Here is a 22578-nt window from a genome sequence, read left to right on the forward strand (position 1 = left end):
ATTAGGATTGGGTCCTGGAGAACTGCATCTTTCTGGAATGCATTTGGTAAACCTGGCTGTCAGGGCTGAAAGCAGGCACAGCGCAGATGAGGATTCAAGAGACGTAGCTGTGCTGTCACTGAGCTGGGCCATACGCTGGGCACTGAGCAGTGCTCAGGAAGGGTGGTTTGTGAGGGCAACGGCAGGAGGTCTTTGAGGTCTTTGGTGTTACTAGAACAACTTTGCTGCTATTTTAGAAAGTTGAAACCACTTTCCCACAAAAGTTCTGAAAGCGCTTTGAACCCTGGACTATGTAATCACATATCGCCCTGCAGTGCATTGTTTTACAGTAGGCACTGCGAGCTTGATATGTGAACAGTGATCTGAACAGCTGGTGGTTAAATTCTGATTTCCAGGAAACAGGTGAACTTCCAGGTCAAATGTAAGGCAGGGAGGGAGGCTGTCTGAACTGGGTGCTTTAAAGAATAGGCTGTTAAATAATCCATCATCTGTGTTAGTAACACTTCCCTATGGAGTTAGTTCACGTAATGCTGAAGATGACGGCTGCCGCTGCTAAGCGTGTCTGTGGTGATTTTTGGGCCTCGCTCACCAAAGCCTTGAAGGTGGGTGGGGGTTTGAGTTTGAAAGCAAGTACGTGCGTGGATGCGTTTCCCGGGATCGTCTCCGTTTCTCTGCACAGCGGCGGGGGGGGACGGGGGACAGTGACCCTGGAGCCCTTTGAGGCTGCTGCGCGACCTTGGGAAGCACTCTGGGGTGATGGCCGAGCGGGCTGGGCCGCCTTGCGCGGACCCTCTCTCCGGCCGCAAGGCCCCGCGGGTGCGGCCCGGCAGCTCTGCGGGAGGTGGAGGAGGCCGTTGCTTTCCCCCGGCCCTCCGCGGGGCAGGGGAGCGGGCTGCTCCCCTCCGCTCCCCGGCCGGGCGATGGGCGCCGGCCCCGCCCGGGGCAGAGGCGGGCCTGCCGGGGCAGGGGAGCGGCCGCCGCGCTCGGCGCTTTCCGTCCCTCTCCGCCTTGCCGGCGGGTCGCTTCGGCTGTTTCCGTGGCTCTTCGGCTCCGGTTCGGGAGTTTCCGTGGCCGGGGCTCTCCCCGTTGTCGGGGTAACGCTAAGCATCTCGGAGCGAGCGAGGCCGGGAGCGCCGCCGCCGCCGCTGGTTCCGCGCCCCGGGGCCGCCGGCAGGTAAGGGCGGGAGGGCGGCCCGCTGCGGCTCGGAGGCTCCGGGCCCGGCCCGCGGCGGCAGGCCGCGTTTCTGCCCCGCCGGTTCCGTGGGCCGCGGCGGGGGCGGCTCGCCGGGCAGCAAACGCCCCGGCGCTTACGGCGCCTTGGCTGGAAGCTCGCACGAGCCGCTCCTGCCTGGCTGCCGCGGGCTTTACGAAGCGCTTTGTACAGAGCGGGGGAGGCCGGGCCGCCCCTTGTCGGTTGGCTCTAGGGAGGGACGTTTAAGCCCTGGAACAGGATGGTTTCGGCCCACGCGGCGCCCTGTCCTGTACGTCAGGAGCAGGCCGGACTCGTCCCTACGCCTGTATTTTCACTCACGCCAGCTCCTGCTTTGTGAACTCGGGATTTAATGAGATTTTTGCTATTTAGAGAAAATAGTATTTAGCCGTTTGCCATGTTTTCCATAGCCTAACTCTGTTTTGTATTCTGGCTTTTATGCAGGCTGTTTCAAACATTTTAAAGTGAAAAAGCTAACCCTTCTGATAGGGAAGGATTGTAAGGAAAAGCTATTTTTTTTATATTAAGTAATTGAGAAGTCTGTCAAGGAAACCTCATAGCAACGCGTACAGAGAAGCAGCTGCACCAGTACGCTTGGCGATGGGTTTTCCGGTAACCTTGTGGGCCGGTCGCCGTTGTGTAATGGGGGCGAACTGAACCGCAGTCGGCTGCCCCCGATTCTAAACACACTGATAATATTATCGCACAGAGCATGTGCATGACTTCAAGAACTGTCACCAAAGACAGAGTAGCATAAATAAAGATAACTTTTTTTCCTGAAAGTAAATTATTACCTTTTGGGATACTTAACGTTCATTCTAGCTCACTGCTGTCATTTGTAGCAATGAGACTCTTAAGGTTACTTACCTAAGTCCCAGAAAACTTCAAACAAGTAAAACCTATTTTCCTTTTAATACATTTTAATTCTTTAATTGTTGGCTTTTAAGTAATGAACTGAGACGTTTGGTAGGGAGCGATTTCCCTCCAGACAAAGCATAATCTCCCCCTACTCATACGGTTATTACGAGTCCTAATGAAATCTTATGTATGTCTATGTTGGTAGGTGCAGACAAACATGACTCCTTTGCCCAGTGCTCTGAGATGGCCAGTTATCAATCTGCTTTAGTTCAGAAACCATATGACGGTATTGATGTAGTATGGCCTGTGAGCTAATATACTCTAAAATCAGGCTTGATTTCCCACAGGGCCTGGTCTCCTGGCACAGAGCCACGTTGGTAGGGACGTATGGCGTTTGGACTAGAGCTGGCCTGTGTCTGGCTAGTTAAGGACAGGGGCAGAGAATGACCTTGAATCTCTCTGTACTCGTCTGTGTAAATGGACATCAGTGGTCCTAAAACATTATTTGAAGTGATGATAAGTTTTTTTTTTTATGAAGCACCTGCGGGTGGTTTCAAAAGTGTCTGTGTGCTGGGGTGCTAATCAGAGCCCTAAAAAATTACTGAAGCAGATGGTAAACAGAAAATTTTTGCCTTTTTTCAAATATCTAATCTGATTAAAGAGATGAGATCTCTGGTCTTGATGTTCTGTTTCATTCCTCAAAGTGTTTAACTTTTAAGGAAGTTCTTGTCTTTTAGACCTTGAGAAAACAGAACACGGTGTGTCAGAATCATTTGTAAAAGGTGGTTCTCCTCCTCCTTTTTATTCTTCTTCCTCGAGAAGGCATTTTTGGAGAGACATCTGTCAGCTAGAGTGTAAATGCATGAGCTTTTCAAGCAACAGTGAATATGCAGATAATGGATTCCCAAGATTACAGCAAGCATAATGAATGATTTTAAGTAGATTTCACATGGCCCAAAAATCACTTATATAAACTATTTATTTAGATATAGCAATCTCCTAGACCATTTTGCATAGTTATTGAGGTGGAAAAAAGTATCTTATGTTAGGGATCCTCTGTAATTTACATGACAATATTACCAGATCTTGCTGTAGTAAGTGCTAGTCTGTCTTTTTAAACATACAGTTTTGCCTGAAAAATTGTTCTGGCTCTGCATTAATACCAAAATGGATAGATAGGTGTAGCTATTTTAATTGTAATAAGTTGGCACAGCTGTGTGGTTTTCTATGGTGAAGTCTTTATTTCATACCAGATTTTTTATTTAGGCATCTCGATTTTTATTTGAACCTGAAATGAATTTCTCTCTTAGTTAAAGTTCTGAGCCGGTATAAAACCAGCAAGTATTCCGTATTTGAATTTTTGAAAAAGTTCAAATATGGAATAACTGCTTTCCCCAATAAAGTAAAATGAAGCAGACAGAATAAGAATGAGAGTGATAGAAAGGGGTGCAATGTTTCAGAACAGAACTGGAGGTTTAAGGGAACAGTTTTTAAAAAAAGAAACATGGAACAAAGATGAACACCGTTCCCATCTTTACTTGAGTGATTTATTTAGTTATTGGTGGCAAGAAAACAGCACCCGTTAGCCACTGCAGGTGTTCAGAAGATTCTGGATTAGTGTGGAGATACATTTGAATAGAACTTGTTAAAAGATCAGATTGCTTGGTACAAGGCTAGCTCCACTTGTTTCTGTTTTGATATCTGCTAGTTTATGTTCCTGTTAATATCAGAGGCCGGATACTGAACTATTAATCTGTTTAAAAATGACACCTAGCTTATTTGTACATGCTGAGTCAAGTAGTCTTTATTTTTATTTTTGTTTTATTCTATGTTGTCTTTCCACTGTACAGGTTAGTTTTCTTGACTTGGTATCAATGAGGCATTTAACTGCTCTTCTAATCTACCTAGTCAAAGGTGCAGAATCTGATATGTTTTTCTTTTTGGAGGAAAGACAACATCACCTTCCTAAAGCAAATGTCTTGCTTCAAGTGTGGATATAATATTTGGAGGAAAGAGACTTTAAAACAAGAGTCTATGTTCATATCTATTTTACATCCTCTCTTTGTCTGACCTGGGCAAATTGAACTTCTGTGCATGCGCCTGCAGGTTCTTAGCTCACAGTCTAGCTGCTCAGAACAAAAACTTGCTCTTCCCCAGCAATGGCAAAGGAGCCTTTTAAACCTTCCAAGGTTCTCCCGAGAACCCCAAGTTTTTATTTTTTTATTCTTTTTTTTCAGGTCTTTTCAGATCTTGGCATTGTTTGCTAATAATACCAAGGTGTTTGAGAGCTGGTTTTCTCCAGCTGCTTTTCTTTTTAAATCAAACCAGTAAAATCATACAACACAAATCCCAAAGATCATCTCTGTATATAAGACATTGCAGATTACTAGTGACCCACCCCATTTCTGACATAAAGCTCTGAAAAGAATGTTGTTTTCACGTTCTTGTGTATTTTCATTCAAATATAGGTAATGTAGGTAGCAGTTTTGTAGGTGAGGCATGAGATAAGCTAGTCTGCTATGTAGTTTCCATAAAAAAAAAAAATGTTTCAAACTGTTAAAAGTTATTCTGAAAGAAAGCTCAAATATGAAGCTTTACAACATTAGAGCTCGCTGTCTATATGCTAATTGACGTCTTTAGATGTGAAGTACTGGAAGGAGCTTTCTGGTAAATTTTGAATTATTTCAGTGTTCTCTGAAATAAACCAGCACGAGCCGTTGTGAGGGGCTGGGTACGAGGCTATATGGACCATAAATCTATGGACTATAAGGCCAGAGCTCCTAAGCATTTTTCAAAAATACCATTTTAACCTTTTTCATTTTCTATATAATGCATATGAAGAAGATAAAACTGTATCTCTATTTTTCTGCATTTTTTAGCATATTCTTGCCTGTTAAAAATGATTGTTTTTCTTGGACAGGTTTGCAGTCTGCGATAGTTTCTGTTATGGCCGTGTATGTGGATCATCGAATAGAAGTTCCTGACTCAGTTGCTTCCCCTTCACTTATAACGTGGCACCCACTTCATCCCCTCCTGGCAGTCGCTTCCATCAGCACAGCAGCTGGGGGCTGTGTGGATATCTATCTGGAACAGGTGAATAGTCAGACACTTTGCTTTTGGAGTTGGTGTCGTTCTGTTGCTTTGAAACTTCGCTTTTATTTTATGTATGTTTATATCCTTGCTTGTGCTCCTTTAATCCTTCTCTTTGGATTGTAATTACTATTCACGTCCCATTCTATTTAGGATACGTCAGAGTCATCAGTTACTGGTTACGGGTATTTAATAGCAAGTTCTTCCTAAGTTAAATTGATCTTTCCATTGCAATTTAATTTTTATGGTTCTTAGGTCTTTTTTTATGATGGTTACCAATTTGCTTTTGAAACTTAAGACACTTAGTCCTCAGGTTTGAGAATTTCAGGCTTAAAAATAAAATGGACACATACTTTTTAAAAAACATTAAGTAAATAAAATATATCAAGAGACATAAGGAAAAAAAATCATTCCTCTGTCTCAAGACCAAGCTGATTTGCTAGAGTCAGATAATTGAGTAAGTGGTTCCTAATACAGTTTCTGCCTGTAGGGAGGTCTTTTTCTCTTCTCATGCTCTGATAAAACTTTACACAAGAGGCTTATAACACTTTGGTTTGCATTGTTTTGGGGGGAAAAAAGTATCTGCACTATTAAAGGAAATGATACTATAACCTATCAAGCAACAGATGTAATGGAAACATTCAAGTCTCTTAATGAATAGCCTATAAAATGCATACATTTCCAAGTACTTTTTCTTAAAAAAAAAAAAAAAAAAAAAACCTGTCATCTGAATTTTACAAACAGTGAAATAGATGCGTAGATTAAATGAGTTGCACAAGCAACTTGTAGCAAACCATGCAAAAGGAAGGGCTAATTTTAAGAGTGGTTTAAGCATTAGTGTTCTGTATCCTCAGTAAAAGTGCTGTATTGTTTTTCAAAAAGTTGGCCTTTAGCTTCAAATCTAGCAGAAGCCTTCTCATCCTTCCTACAGGAATAAAAGCTCAGTATTCAGTGAGTGCTGCTCATGAGTGCTTTGACGGAAAAATAGCCTGGAAAAGCAGAGTGAGGCAGTCACTTTTAATACCACTGGGTTTTCATTAGCAGTTTTGAAGTGAATGTACTGCATGTCATTGCACATGTTTATGCATGTAAAACAGATGTGAACTAAATTTGTGTAGCCACCTCGTATGTCCTGCAGGATGCTTTGTTATATATCTGTTCTGTAAGACAGAAAAATATCTTGTTGAGTGGGGAGCAAGTTTGAAGCTGCAGCTGCACCCTGATACTGAGTTTCCATTGTACTGATCCTGCATTTTATTTCCATTTGCAGGGAGAACATGTGTCTGATGCACGTGTTGAAAGAAGCTTTCAGGTCACATCCCTTTCCTGGCAGCCCTCCAGACTGATTTTGGCAGCAGGCTGGGAGAACGGAGAAGTTGTGGTACTTAACAAACAAGACAAGGAACACCACGCTGTACCATCCAATCATAATGCTGAAATTACAGTCCTAAACTGGAGTACAAATGGTACCCGCCTTGTGTCTGGTGATAGGGTAAGTAGCTGAAATGCCAAAAGCGTGTTTGATGTGAACACGACATTGCAAGCCTCAGTGACAGAAAAGGATTGTAGAATGTACTAGGAGCAGACTGCTACTAGTTTTGGGGGGAAGTTCAGTTTTATTGCTTTAGGTATATATTAATAGTATTACAGAGTAAAAAAAATTTTGCAATTTTTTAACTTTTCTACAGTGTTCGTTGCTGTTTTATCAACTTATCTTTGAATAATAGTTAATCTAATTCCAGAGTGTGCTGACTAGTAGGTGAGGGTTTAAGGCTATTTAATGGATGGGATAATGGAGGCACAGAAAGTTGGAGTTACTTGCTCCTGTCTATGCAGGAGTTCTTTGGCAGGCTCAGGAATAAAATCAAGATGTCCAGAGTCGAAGTCCTGGAACAAAGCTGTGGTAACCTTTGCACACACATAGCTACCCTCATTTAAGTACTAAAAAAACATGTTAATCTCTTTTGTGTTAGTGTAAGTTGTCATCTTTTCAATAATGCTCTAAAAATAAGTAGCAACTATTTTATGGAAATATTGTGGAAATATTTTGAAATGTGTCTATCTTTATTTCTTAATGAGCTAGTTGTCATTTTATGTAGTGAAATGAGAAATTAGCTATTGAATATTTAGTATTCAGCGTTAAGTATTCATAGAATATTCTGGTTTTGCCAGTTCTTGAGTTAACAAAATCAGATCTTTTTTTATTTACTATCTCCTTGATATAAACTTGAGCTTGTCCAAGAATTTCAGTTCTATGCTGTGAGAATTCTTGTCTATATGAATTGGAGGAAAATAAAATTTTACATCATGTGAAATTCTATTGAATGCTGGATTTGACAGAAAAACACTTAGGAATCACAGTTGAATTTATCCTCTTTATTAGAAAAGAGGAAAGGCTGCTGAGACAGAAGAAGGTGACACACAGTGTAAATGAGGCCTTATTTATACCGAGAGAATACATTAATGTACCTGCAATTAGTTCATTGCAAAGTGCCCTGTATTTATGACTAGACTTTTTCATATTGATTATTTGGTATCAGATCACAGTAATTACATATTTTTGAAAGAAAAGTAGCTTTTCGGGGTCACAGAACCATTGAGGTTGGAAGGGACCTTTAGAAATAATCTAGTCCAAGCCCCCTGCTCAAACAGTGTCACCTAGAGCAGGCTACCCAGGAGCCTGTCCAGACAGCTTTTGAATAGCTCCCTGGGCAACCTGTGCCAACCCTGTCAGGAACAAAGTTCTTATTCAGATGGACGGTCCTGTATTTCAGTTTGTGCCCATTGCCTCTCGTCCTGTCACTGGGCACCACGGAGAAGAGTCGGGCCCTGTTCCTCTTGACACCCTCCCTTCAGATGTTTATACACATTGATAAGATTCCCCCTGAGCCTTCTCTTCTCCAGGCTGAACAGGCCCTGCTCTCTCCGCCTTTCCTCCTAGGAGAGATGCTCCAGTCCCTTCATCATCTCAGTAGCCCTTTGCCACACTTACTCCAGGTCTCTCTTATACTGGGGAGCCAGACCTGGACACAGCGCTCCAGGTGTGGCCTCGTCAGGGCTGAGCAGAGGGGCAGGATCACCTCCCTCCACCTGCTGGTAATGCTCTGCCTAATGCAGCCCAGGATACTGCTGGTTGCCTTTGCCCCAAGGGCCCACTGCTGGCTCATGGTCAACTGGTTGTCCACCAGGACCCCCCAGGTCCTTCTCCGCAGAGCTGCTTTCCAGCAGGTCAGCCCCCGGGTTGTCCTGGTGCCTGGGGTTATTCGTCCCCAGGTGCAGGAGCCTTTTGTTGAACTTGAGGAGGTTCCCCTCTGCCCATCTCTGCAGCCTGTTGAGGTCCCTCTGAATGGCAGCACAGCCCTCTGGTGAACCAGCTGCTCCTCCCAGTTTTGTATCATCAGCAAACTTGCTGAGGGTGCACTCTGTGCCTTCATCCATGTCACTGAGGAACAAGCTGGACAGGATTGGACTCAGTATTGACCCCTGGGGTAATAGGTCGCTAGCTACAGGCCTCCAACTAGAGTTTGCGCCACTGATCACAACCCCCCGAGCTCTGCCATTCAGCCCCTTTTCAGTCCACTTCACTGTCAGAGTGCAGCCAACAGAGGCAGTGAACAGATGCAGCAGTTTGCGCAGCAGTTCGTGCAGAAGGGTGCCAGAAGGCACCTCTCCATTTTGCAGTGGTGTGTCCTTCCCTGGGCATGGTCATGACATGCCACAGAGCATGTTCCCCAGTTGTTGGAGGTGCTGCATCAGCTGTGTCTGAGGCTTCAACCCAGACAGACCCTCTGACAGCAGATGCAGCTCTGCAGGTGTCAGGCTGCAGGGAGTGCTTGGGACCTCTCTGTGGGGCCTGGGCGGACAGTCAGCTCTCCTGTGTGAGGTGTGCTGCGGTTGACCAGTTGCATCACCAGATAAAGGAGCTACGGGAGGAAGTTAGTAGGCTGCGTAGCATCCGAGAAGATGAGCAGGAGATTGACAGGGTATTCTCGGAGACTGTGCAGCTCCAGGAGTCCCCTGCCCCCACTGCAGCGGAGTTGTCGGAGGGCTCTGTACCATGTGTAAAGGTGCATCATAACGCTGTGGAAGAGGGCTGGAAGCTGGTGACCTCTCGTAGAAGGAGAAAGGCTCTTGCTCCTCCTCAAGACTTACCCTTGAAGAACAAGTTTAGCGCCCTCCAAGTCAGGAGGCCTCCAGCGGGTGCATGCAGCCAGGGGAGACGGCATGGAACATGGCTATGGAGGCTCCTCTTGCACCTCTCCTGGGAAGCTTGCATGCTTGACTGGCTCTCTGAAATGCCTGTACACCAATGCGTGCAGCACGGGGAATAAACAGGAAGAGTTAGAGATCTGTGTGCGGTCGCAGGGCCATGATCTCATTGCGGTTACAGAGATATGGTGGGATAGTTCACAGGACTGGGATGCTGACATGGACGGCTAGGTGCTTTTGAGGAAAGACAGACCAGGAAGGCGAGGTGGTGGAGTTGCTCTTTAGGTGAGGGAGCAACTAGAATGTGTGGAGCTCTGCCTCGGGGTGGATGAAGAGCAAGTTGAGAGCCTATGGATAAGGATCAAAGAGCAGGCTAACATGGGTGACACTGTTGTGGGGGTCTACTACAGGCCACCTGATCAGGAAGAGGAAGCTGTCGATGAGGCCTTCTACAGGCTGCTGGAAGTAGCCTCACGATCACAGGCCCTGGTTCCCATGGGAGACTTCAACCACCCTGACATCTGCTGGGAAGACAGCACAGCTAGGCACAAACAGTCAAAGAGGTTCCTGCAGAGGATTGATGATAACTTCTTGACCCAGGTGGTGGAGACGCCAACGAGGAGAGGTGCAATGCTAGACCTTGTACTAACCAACAAAGAAGGTCTAGTGGGAGTTGGGAAGGTTGGGGGCAGCCTTGGCTGCAGCGACCATGAGATGGTGGAGTTCAGGATCCTACGAGGAGGGAGCAGGGCAATGAGTAGGATTGCAACGCTGGACTTCAGGAGAGCTGACTTGGGCCTCTTGAGGGACCTACCTGGAGGAATCTCATGGGGCAGGGCCCTAGAAGGAAGAGGGGTCCAAGAAAGCTGGTTAATAGCCAAGCGTCACCTCCGCCAGGCTCAAGACACGTGCATCCCTCTGAGGAAGAAATCCAGCAAAGCGGGCAGGAGACCTGCATGGATGAGCAAGGAACTCCTGGCCAAACTCCAACAGAAGAAGGAAGTACACGGAATGTGGAAAAGGGGACAGGCCACTTGGGAGGAATACAGGGCTGTTGTCAGAGTGTGCAGGGAAGCGACAAGGAAGGCTAAGGCCCAGTTGGAATTAAATCTGGCAAGGGATGTCAAGGACAACAAGAAGGCCTTCTTCAAATACATCAACAGCAAAAGGAAGACTAGGGAAAACGTGGGCCCACTGCTGAACGGGGTGGGTGCCCTGCTGACGAAGGATACAGAGAAGGCAGAGTTGCTGAATGCCGCCTTTGCTTCAGTCTTCACTGCTAAGGCCATTCCTCAGGAATTCCAGACCCTGGGGACAAGAGAGGAAGGCTGGAGAAAAGGAGACTCTCCCTTGGTGGAGGAGGATCAGGTTAGAGATCTTTTGTCCAAACTGGACATCCCTAAATCCATGGGCCCCGATGGGATGCACCCACGAGTGCTGAGGGAGCTGGCGGATGTTATGGCTAGGCCACCCTCCATTGTCTTGGAAAGGTCCTGGAGATCAGGAGAGGTGCCTGAGGACTGGAAGAAAGCCAGTGTCACCCCAGCCTTCAAAAAGGGCAAGAAGGAGGAGCCAGGGAACTACAGGCCTGTCAGCCTCACCTCCATCCCCGGAGAGGTGATGGAGCAGCTCCTCCTGGAGGTCCTCACTAAGCATGTGGAGGACAAGAAGGTGATCAGGAGCAGTCAGCATGGCTTCACCAAAGGGAAATCATGCTTGACCAAGCTGATAGCCTTCTCTGATGGGATGACTGTCTGGGTAGCTGAGGGGAGAGCAGTGGATGTTGTCTCCCTGGACTTCAGCCAGGCTTTGGACACTGTCTCCCATCACATCCTCCTAGGTAAGCTCAGGAAGTGTGGGTTGGCTGAGTGGCCAGTGAGGTGGCTTGAGAACTGGCTGGATGGCAGAGTTCAGAAGGTTGTGGCCAGTGGTGCGGAGTCAAGTTGGAGGCCTGTGGCTAGTGGTGTCCCCCAGGGGTCAGTGCTGGGTCCAGTCTTGTTCAATGTAGTCCTCAATGACCTGGAGGAAGGCACAGAGGTGCACCCTCAGCAAGTTTGCTGAGGATACTAAACTGGGGGGAGTGGCTGATACCCCAGAAGACTGTGCTGCCATTCCGAGGGACCTGGACAGGCTGGAGAGGTGGGCGGAGAGGAACCTCCTGGAGTTCAACAAAGGCAAGAGCAGGGTCCTGCACCTGGGGAGGAATAACTCCAGGCAGCAATACCGGCTGGGGGCTGACCTGCTGGAAGGCAGCTCTGCAGAGAAGGACCTGGGAGTCCTGGTGGACAACAATTTGACCATGAGCCAGCAGTTTGCCCTTGTGGCCAAGAAGGCCAATGGTATGCTGGGGTGCATGAGGCAGAGTGTTGCCAGCAGGTGGAGGGAGGTGATCCTGCCCCTCTCCTCAGCCCTGGGGAGGCCTCACCTGGAGTACTGTGTCCAGTTCTGGGCTCCCCAGTCCAAGAGAGACATGGCACTCCTGGAGAGAGTCCGGTGGAGGGCTACAAAGATGATGAAGGGACTGGAGCAACTCTCCTCTGAGGAAAAGCTGCGAGAGCTGGGCCTGTTCAGCCTGGAGAAGAGAAGACTGAGAGGGGATCTCATCAACGTGTACAAGTATCTCAAGGGGGGGGGGGGAGGGTGTCAAGAGGATGAGGCCAGACTCTTCTCCGTGGTGCCCAGCAACAGGACAAGAGGCAACGGGCAGAAACTGAACCACAGGAAGTTCCATCTAAACCTGAGAAAAAACTTCTTGACTGTGAGGGTGACAGAGCATTGGAACAGGTTGCCCAGAGGGGTAGTGGAGTCTCCTTCGCTGGAGATATTCAAAACCCGTCTGGATGTGATCCTGGGCAATCTGCTCTAGAGGACCCTGCTGGAGCAGGGAGGTTGGACTAGATGATCTCCAGAGGTCCCTTCCAACCTAAACGATTCTGTGATTCTGTGAGTTAGAACTGCAAAGTATAAGTGTATACAATATACTACTTTTACTAGTCTTTCACTTCTAGAAAGACTATATTCCATTAAAAACAGTAAAGAAAAATAGAGCAAATTATAATACAGTTTTTATTATAGTTTGTCTTAATGAAACACAATTAGATTAAACTTTAGACCACAAACTGTGATTCTTTTTTCATATAATGCTTATACAGTGATCCTCCAGATGCATTGTGGCTCGTAAACATAATGACAATAATAAATAGGAATAGTCTTAAAATTCCAGCTGTGAAGCTGTAGCGTAAGTCACTTTGTTGAGATTGTTAACGTGTGTGTCATGCTGCACTGCCCTTTTGCTTCTCTGCCTGCTCCTTTCTTTGCAGTCAGCAGGGGTTTGAAATTGATGCTCATCCTGAGCTGGCACATCAAAATGCTTGTTCTTAACTGCCAAACCTGTGCCAGGCTCAAAGGTTTGCACAGTTTTTGCCGTTTCGTTGGTGTTGGCGCTTGTGTTCTTGCTCACCGGAAAGCCAGCAACTGAGACTTTGTCTGTGTGATACTAGTTAGTTCTTATTTATGCTGCAAATGTTAGTTTTTTAGAAATTAAGTGTACTTGGATAGAGAAAAGGAAGGTCTAGGATATATATTCCTGACAGTTATATAAAATTGGCAGCAAAATGGAAGCTTAAGAATCTGACTTTTCGTAATATACAGTAGCTGTCTTCAGATACAAAATATCAGGAAGAGAGAAAACTTGTTTGGGATGAGGTAGGTAAGAAAAAGTTGGAGAAAAGGAATCGAAGGAAAGGGAAGGTTAGCATGAGTGCCAGAAAAAATATTTCCTGGGAGTCCAATCTGTTTAGACTCTTGAACATTTTCCTAAAGAAAAGGCAAAAGCTTTGTTGCTCAAGATACTTTTAAAATTAGGCTGAAGGAAATAGTGCAGTTATTTCCCAGAGCCAGTTTTTATTGACTACTGTTGAATTAATTGGGTAACAAGTCTTTCCTTCTGTGGTTCTTCCAGCTATGAAGTGTTTTTTTTTTTTTGAATGATTTCTTGTTGTAGTCAAAAATCTACCCTGTGAAAGAAAGGAAAAGCTGCAGAATGTCTGAAGTTTTTCCCTAGACAGGTGATCTGCATCCTGGGGCTTCACATGTCAGATCACATACCTGCGATCATCTATGTCTGTGTTATATGTGCTTATTCAGAGATGCATAGTTTTTCATTTGCTATCCTGTAGCTTAATGTTTTTTCTTTTAGCAGCCTCACTACTTGCAAGAAAACAATGGAAAGGCAGTTACTTAAATGAATATCTGTGTATGCATACTTGCAGAGAAAAACAAGACCGTTCCATTTCAATTGCCCTCGTAGTGTCGTTTTACTTGGAATGAGTATGACCAACAAGCCTTTTTAGACAACTTGATTTGAAATAAGTACATAATATAAAAACATTTTTATTCCTTCTGTCTGGGTTTTAAGCAGGAGCAATTGCATTTGTCAACTAAATAAAAGGACAGATATTGCTCTGTCAATAAAATAGTATTTACTGAGTTGATACTTTTGTGTGCGCTGAGTAGTTTGGGTTTGGATTCTCATCTGTGTGGAAAGTGTAATGAAATAACTGTTTACCTTTTCTAGCATGGGGTCTTGGTTCTATGGAGAATGGACCAGCGAGGTCGAGTGCAGGGTCCTGCCCTGCTGAAACATGAGTATGGAAAATACATATCTCACTGTATCTTTCGACCACCCCCTCCTGGCGAGTAAGTATGGTGCCCCTTTCAGAGCGCTGGTAGACCAGGTCTTTCTCTTGTTCCATGGAAGAACAAGCCTATTCCCAGGCATACTTTTTTTTTTCCCCTCTAGTTCTCCTCCTAATTGTCCTTTCCCTCTCGAGTAGCTGGCTCTGTGTTCTATATCCAGCTACAGATCTCCTTTTTTTTTTTTTTTTCCCTGCCTTTATCTCTATTGTTGTTGCCTCTTCTTCCCTTGGTTCTTCTAATGTAGCAATGTTGCGGATTGTCATTTCAGTGTGCTCGCTGCTTTTCACAATTATATGTAAAATTACTGTCAGGAATTACGTCAAGAACCAGTACTTAAATATTATTACAAATTTCTTCTCTAAGCAAAAAAATAGGATACAGATCTAGTAGAAAACATAATATTTTTTTGCCTAGGTCACTTATTTGTTTCACATCTCTAGAGAAATAACAATGCTTAGAGAAAAGAAGGTGAAATAATACAAATTAAAACTAGTATTAACATTTTCCTTTTCTTTTTGAGTTTATTGTCCTTTTCCAACCATTGTATAAAACATCTTTCTTACCTGTTTATTGTGTGTTTTATTAAGTCCTCGTTCGATATCTTTGGTATGGAAAGCACTGTGTTATGTAAGGAATTGGAAATAAGCGTCTCTGCTTGTTTGCAGGGACTTCATGCAGCTGGCAAAAGCAGCAGTGAGTGGTGATGAGAAGGCCTTGGATATGTTTAACTGGAGAAAAGCCGGAACAGGACCACCTTTGAAAATGGGTCTCCAGGAAGGACTGTCCTTCTTTATCGCTTTGACAGATGGTAAGAACAAAAACACATTTCCAGTCTGCTGGAAATTTGTCTCCTTAGTGCTTCAAAACACTTTTAACGCAAGATAGTCCTTTTTTCATATAGTCAGCAGGATAGAATATTCATAGGAACTGGAGAATGTCTGGTAAGAAAAAGTGAATAAAACAGTGCAAATGCTAACATCTTCAGGGTGAGGCTGTGCAAAATGAATACTGTGGATATTGCATTAGTCAGGTTCCCACCGAAGTGAGTGTAAGTTGAGAGATGAGTAGATACTCTGTCCTTTTGATATAAATGATGACTATCTGCTTTTGAAAGGGCAGTAGCTATTCCTGTTCCTGAAAGGAGACAATAGTCCTTGTTTTGACAGTTCTTACAAGTGGAACAGCTTATTAGATCCCTAAAGAAACTGACACTTTAAAAAGCCCTGACTAGTCATTGCTTAGCATATACCTCTTTTCAGATGGAAAAGGACAGCAATTTCTAACACCCCAAATTAAATGGAGGTAGAAATTGTTCTCGCTTTGTACAAAGATTGAAAATAATATGTTTGTGGTGGTTTTACTAGAAGTAGTCAAATGCTGCTGGAGCATGTGTTTATGTGAAGTTATTAACTTACTCTTTCACTACTTTCCCTGTGCTTTGAAATGATGCTTCTGTCTAAGGAAGGGAAAAGTCCTGTTAATATCTGTATTTTCTTAGTTTTCTTTTAAAAATCCTTTCTCTTTTTCTGTTCTGGTTATTAGTTTATTCTCAACTAGTTTTCTTCCTACTCCAGTTTTTATGGCGTTGCCTTTTGTCCCCTCTAACCCATTACCCTTTGGGAGGAGAGCCAGAATGTGTGTGACAAGAGTATGTTTCTGGTGGGTGATTTGAGTATGTAATCCTCTCAAATCAAGTGTTAACAACTCTAAAAATCCATTTAAGTTATGCTAGTTCCACAACTCAATTACAGCATGATTCAGTGTTTACATTAGCAAGAACGAGACCCCGTAACTAACACCAATACAGCTTTGCATTGATTGCTGGAGCGGCATCGTCTAGCTGTGTGTTTATTTTGCAGAACAGTGGGCTATGCCCTCATTTGGTTGAGGAGGTACAAGCCTCTTTGCCAAACATGAACCATTAAAGTATAAAAGCCATACAGAGCACTTTTGAAACATCTGTATAAGAAAGGAATCTCTGAATAGCTGTGTGTTACGCTGTCATTTTCAGAACAAATGTTATGGTGATGAACAGCACCATCTAGGGACAGACACACTGTCCTGCAAGTGGATGTCCTTCCTCACATTTTCTTTGAATCTGGGGCCTTCTGTCTGAGCTTCAAATTTCAGTCAAATTGCATTGCCTCGTTATTTTGAATGGTCTCGTTATTTTAGTTGATTGAGCATTTTTATTTTGCTCCCCATCCTAATCTGTCATAATCTCAGAATCATTTGACACTTTCAAAGAGTTTAGGTGACTTAAAAATTATTTCTGCAGTCCACATGCTCAGACCAAACTCATTCAAGAAAAATAAATAAAAATGTGGTTGTTTTAAAATTTGTCTATTCCAAATTTAAGTAACACCAGAGATTTGACTAAAGACCACAGAGCATCTGCCAAAGCTAAATTAAAATAAACAGACAATTAAGAGCCTCATAAAAACAAGTTTCAAGTATTTATTAGTATGGTTTAGATATATTTTGATACTTCCAAAACACTAATCACTGTAGTAAAACAGTTAATGAAATTCAGTTAACATGTTGTATGAGGTGCTTTTCCGAAACAAGGGTACCTGAACAGATCAAAAGTTTCAGCTATTATTTTGCAGCGTTCTCCATGAACACTAAGAATCATCTCCATTACTCAGCATTTGAGAAGACTGGCACAGGTACAAGGACATGACCTGAACAGTCTAAGGCATTCTGATCTTTCTTCTGAACGCACCCTTCTTTTGTATTCTCTGCAGACCTTTTAGGTCCCCTTTTGGCCTCTTTGGCCTAAACAGTATCCACTTTTTGCTGCTTTTTGTCTTCAAAATCTCACAGTTGTGTTATGGAAATAGTTTGATCCTAGGTATCCTAGGAGCAGCCTCACATACGTGAATTTAATTATTCGTTTAAATGACGGTACAGCAAAGTAACAGCTTGAGCTGGGTGCCTCTGAGGAGAGACCTCGAACAGAGACATTTTGGGATAATTATACTCCTGACAGTCAAATTTCTCTGCCTGCTAGTGACAGTCTCTTCCAGTCTTCTTTACTGAGTCGGTGGTGTCTTTCCTTTTGATTGGTTCACATCTACATCCCGGGATGGTGGCTGTGTTCCTGCTTCATGGTGCCTTATCTTATCTGAAGGTTGACCGTTACCTCTGGCCATTGTGTTCTGTATCTTATCTGAAGGTTAACCATTACTTCTGTGCATTGTGTGCTGTATCTTTGAGGGCTGGTTCTAGCTGCGTTTGCAGTCGCATCCTCAGCAATGTCTCTCGAGCTCATTTACAACTCACTCCTGTGGCCTGCAGGCTTCATCTACTTTAGGCACTAGTGCTAAGCTGGGCTAGAGCTAAACTAGCTCCCTTTTCTAACAGTCCTCCCTTTGTTTATAGGAGCATACCTGCTAGATATACATATAAATAATTAAACTGAGGCCAAGTTTTTGTATCTTTTAAGTTATGTGCATAGTTAATTACTATCTAGAGGAGAAGGTGAAGCGCTTTTTTCTTTTTTAAAGTTTATCTCAGACTAAGCAATAGTTTTTACCTTTGTCTGCGGAGTGAGAGGGATCTTTCAATTTTAAGAGATGCCTCAGCTCGAGGGGAGATCATCGTGTACAGCCCACTGTTCCTCAGGAGAGTTCAAATGGCTGTCCCAGGCGAGGTCTATTTATACTACATCCATCATTTGTACTATTAGTCAAATCAGGTGTGATCTAGCCACAGTGCATGTTTAGGAGTCACCTACTTTCCGAATTTGCTCTCAAGCGAGGACTTATCACCCAGGCCTTTTACTATCAACTTACTATCACTCGTTTGTATGTGTCGAGGTTATTTTTTCCCACTTGGGAAAGTGGAGGGCGAAGGTCCTGCCACCTCTTCCCCCTGACTATAGTCAAACCATCAACCTCACGAAGTGGCCGTACAGGTGCCTCTTGCCCTCATGGTATAAATAGACCTCAGACTTTACTAATCAGAATATATGAACTCAGTATATAATAGTAGGGCTTGTGTTTTTCACAATAACCACCATACACGGAGGTAGAGGATGATTATAAACAGTAAACATAATGTCAAAGTGCATAATATTACTATGGGGCGAAGCATAAGATTAAAAATTCCCATTGCTGTTGGTGACCCTGAATGGTGATTAGGGTTTTTTTTAATCCGTTGTTGCAGATGCGCTTCAGCAGTTGACACAGGTCATCATATTGTAGCAATTTTTTCACCAATGTGAGATACATTCCGATAGGGGTAGGCAATAAATCTCAAATTAGCGTATAATTAGATTGTTACAATTGATGAGACATAGCAGGAGCTGAATAATTACACAGAATCACAGAATCGTTTAGGTTGGAAGGGACCTCTGGAGATCATCTAGTCCAACCTCCCTGCTCCAGCAGGGTCCTCTAGAGCAGATTGCCCAGGATCACATCCAGACGGGTTTTGAATATCTCCAGCGAAGGAGACTCCACTACCCCTCTGGGCAACCTGTTCCAATGCTCTGTCACCCTCACAGTCAAGAAGTTTTTTCTCAGGTTCAGGTGGAACTTCCTGTGGTTCAGTTTCTGCCCGTTGCCTCTTGTCCTGTTGCTGGGCACCACGGAGAAGAGTCTGGCCTCATCCTCTTGACACCCTCCCCCCCCCCCCTTGAGATACTTGTACACGTTGATGAGATCCCCTCTCAGTCTTCTCTTCTCCAGGCTGAACAGGCCCAGCTCTCGCAGCTTTTCCTCAGAGGAGAGTTGCTCCAGTCCCTTCATCATCTTTGTAGCCCTCCACCGGACTCTCTCCAGGAGTGCCATGTCTCTCTTGGACTGGGGAGCCCAGAACTGGACACAGTACTCCAGGTGAGGCCTCCCCAGGGCTGAGGAGAGGGGCAGGATCACCTCCCTCCACCTGCTGGCAACACTCTGCCTAATGCACCCCAGGAGACCCTTGGCCTTCTTGGCCACAAGGGCAAACTGCTGGCTCATGGTCAAATTGTTGTCCACCAGGACTCCCAGGTCCTTCTCTGCAGAGCTGCCTTCCAGCAGGTCAGCCCCCAGCCGGTATTGCTGCCTGGAGTTATTCCTCCCCAGGTGCAGGACCCTGCTCTTGCCTTTGTTGAACTCCAGGAGGTTCCTCTCCGCCCACCTCTCCAGCCTGTCCAGGTCCCTCGGAATGGCAGCACAGTCTTCTGGGGTATCAGCCACTCCCCCCAGTTTAGTATCCTCAGCAAACTTGCTGAGGGTGCACCTCTGTGCCTTCCTCCAGGTCATTGAGGACTACATTGAACAAGACTGGACCCAGCACTGACCCCTGGGGGACACCACTAGCCACAGGCCTCCAACTTGACTCCGCACCACTGGCCACAACCTTCTGAACTCTGCCATCTAGCCAGTTCTCAAGCCACCTCACTGGCCACTCAGCCAACCCACACTTCCTGAGCTTCCCTAGGAGGATGTGATGGGAGACAGTGTCCAAAGCCTGGCTGAAGTCCAGGGAGACAACATCCACTGCTCTCCCCTCAGCTACCCAGACAGTCATCCCATCAGAGAAGGCTATCAGCTTGGTCAAGCATGATTTCCCTTTGGTGAAGCCATGCTGACTGCTCCTGATCACCTTCTTGTCCTCCACATGCTTAGTGAGGACCTCCAGGAGGAGCTGCTCCATCACCTTTCCGGGGATGGAGGTGAGGCTGACAGGCCTGTAGTTCCCTGGCTCCTCCTTCTTGCCCTTTTTGAAGGCTGGGGTGACACTGGCTTTCTTCCAGTCCTCAGGCACCTCTCCTGATCTCCAGGACCTTTCCAAGATGATGGAGAGTGGCCTAGCCATAACATCCGCCAGCTCCCTCAGCACTCGTGGGTGCATCCCATCGGGGCCCATGGATTTAGGGATGTCCAGTTTGGACAAAAGATCTCTAACCTGATCCTCCTCCACCAAGGGAGAGTCTCCTTTTCTCCAGCCTTCCTCTCTTGTCCCCAGGGTCTGGAATTCCTGAGGAATGGCCTTAGCAGTGAAGACTGAAGCAAAGGCGGCATTCAGCAACTCTGCCTTCTCTGTATCCTTCGTCAGCAGGGCACCCACCCCGTTCAGCAGTGGGCCCACGTTTTCCCTAGTCTTCCTTTTGCTGTTGATGTATTTGAAGAAGGCCTTCTTGTTGTCCTTGACATCCCTTGCCAGATTTAATTCCAACTGGGCCTTAGCCTTCCTTGTCGCTTCCCTGCACACTCTGACAACAGCCCTGTATTCCTCCCAAGTGGCCTGTCCCCTTTTCCACATTCCGTGTACTTCCTTCTTCTGTTGGAGTTTGGCCAGGAGTTCCTTGCTCATCCATGCAGGTCTCCTGCCCGCTTTGCTGGATTTCTTCCTCAGAGGGATGCACGTGTCTTGAGCCTGGCGGAGGTGACGCTTGGCTATTAACCAGCTTTCTTGGACCCCTCTTCCTTCTAGGGCCCTGCCCCATGAGATTCCTCCAGGTAGGTCCCTCAAGAGGCCCAAGTCAGCTCTCCTGAAGTCCAGCGTTGCAATCCTACTCATTGCCCTGCTCCCTCCTCGTAGGATCCTGAACTCCACCATCTCATGGTCGCTGCAGCCAAGGCTGCCCCCAACCTTCCCAACTCCCACTAGACCTTCTTTGTTGGTTAGTACAAGGTCTAGCATTGCACCTCTCCTCGTTGGCGTCTCCACCACCTGGGTCAAGAAGTTATCATCAATCCTCTGCAGGAACCTCTTTGACTGTTTGTGCCTAGCTGTGCTGTCTTCCCAGCAGATGTCAGGGTGGTTGAAGTCTCCCATGGGAACCAGGGCCTGTGATCGTGAGGCTACTTCCAGCAGCCTGTAGAAGGCCTCATCGACAGCTTCCTCTTCCTGATCAGGTGGCCTGTAGTAGACCCCCACAACAGTGTCACCCATGTTAGCCTGCTCTTTGATCCTTATCCATAGGCTCTCAACTTGCTCTTCATCCACCCCGAGGCAGAGCTCCACACATTCTAGTTGCTCCCTCACCTAAAGAGCAACTCCACCACCTCGCCTTCCTGGTCTGTCTTTCCTCAAAAGCACCTAGCCGTCCATGTCAGCATCCCAGTCCTGTGAACTATCCCACCATATCTCTGTAACCGCAATGAGATCATGGCCCTGCGACCGCACACAGATCTCTAACTCTTCCTGTTTATTCCCCGTGCTGCACGCATTGGTGTACAGGCATTTCAGAGAGCCAGTCAAGCATGCAAGCTTCCCAGGAGAGGTGCAAGAGGAGCCTCCATAGCCATGTTCCATGCCGTCTCCCCTGGCTGCATGCACCCGCTGGAGGCCTCCTGACTTGAGCGGTGTTTTACTGACTCCCCTGCCACTAAACCACTCCCCTTCCCCCATCTTGCCTAGTTTAAAGCCCTCCGTACCAGGCTGGCCAATCTGTTGGCAAAGACGCACGTGCCCCGCTTGGTAAGGGGGATCCCATCGCTCCCCATCGGCTGTTGATCTTCAAACAGGGTCCCGTGGTCATAGAAACCAAAGCCCTGTTGCCAACACCAGCGGCGCAGCCAGCTGTTAACTTGGAAAACCCGTCTACTCCTCCTCCCGTCCTTTCCCCTCACAGGCAAGATTGAGGAGAAAACGACCTGGGCTCCCAGACCCTTGACCACCATTCCCAGAGCTCTGAAGTCCTGTTTGATGGTTTCCAATTTGCCTTTCGTGTCGTTAGCACCCACGTGGAAGATCAGCAGAGGGTAGTAGTCCGATGCATGGACAAGCCTTGGCAGTCTTTCCATGACATCTCTTATTTGAGCCCCTGGCAGGCAGCAAACCTCTCTGGACAAGAGGTCAGGTCAGCAGATAGGTGCCTCTGTCCCCTGCAGCAGGCAGTCACCCACAACAATCACTCGCCGCTTCTTCCGGGGGTTCCTGCACGGCACAGGGTCTGCCAGGCCAGTTGCCTCCCTTGGAGCCATGCCCCGCTCCTCCTCGGCTTGGAGGGCGCTAAACTTGTTCTTCAAGGGTAAGTCTTGAGGAGGAGCAAGAGCCTTTCTCCTTCTACGAGAGGTCACCAGCTTCCAGCCCTCTTCCACAGCGTTATGATGCACCTTTACACACGGTACAGAGCCCTCCGACAACTCCGCTGCAGTGGGGGCAGGGGACTCCTGGAGCTGCACAGTCTCCGAGAATACCCTGTCAATCTCCTGCTTATCTTCTCGGATGCTACGCAGCCTGCTAACTTCCTCCCGTAGCTCCTTTATCTGGTGATGCAACTGGTCAACCACAGCACACCTCACACAGGAGAGCTGACTGTCAGCCAATTAAAGTCGCATGCCATAATTTCAGTAAAGTTACGAACACAAATATTTGAGTGATTGCTAACATCTACAGTAATGTTATCTACAAATGCAAAATCACAGAGGGGTCTCATACAGAAACACATCCTTTTCCAATATACACTAGCACAGTATCAGTGGTTTCATCGGGTATTTCAAGATGACAAACATTTTGTTCAGTGTCAAGACAAATGTCTTGGGCTTTGAAGGTATTGCTTTCACAAAGAAATC

General features: G+C 46.0%; 1 protein-coding gene across 2 annotated transcripts in view; it reads left to right on the top strand.

Moving 5' to 3' along the window:
* The first annotated feature begins 471 nt into the window (after positions 1-471).
* Positions 472-22578, top strand: part of IFT140 (intraflagellar transport 140) — a 98537-nt gene continuing 76430 nt past the window's right edge. Inside the window, exons 1-5 of one of the 2 annotated variants that reach the window (XM_009672103.2) lie at positions 472-602; positions 4989-5161; positions 6429-6650; positions 13944-14065; positions 14731-14873. In XM_009672103.2, coding sequence (XP_009670398.2) covers positions 5015-5161; positions 6429-6650; positions 13944-14065; positions 14731-14873 — 634 coding nt within the window. In that variant the 5' untranslated portion in view covers positions 472-602; positions 4989-5014. Of the gene's footprint in view, positions 603-939; positions 1175-4988; positions 5162-6428; positions 6651-13943; positions 14066-14730; positions 14874-22578 lie in introns of those variants that run through there. The other variant, XM_068907943.1, reaches the window with a different exon arrangement.

Source organism: Struthio camelus, chromosome 15 (assembly GCF_040807025.1).
Source record: "Struthio camelus isolate bStrCam1 chromosome 15, bStrCam1.hap1, whole genome shotgun sequence".
Lineage (NCBI taxonomy): Eukaryota > Metazoa > Chordata > Aves > Struthioniformes > Struthionidae > Struthio > Struthio camelus.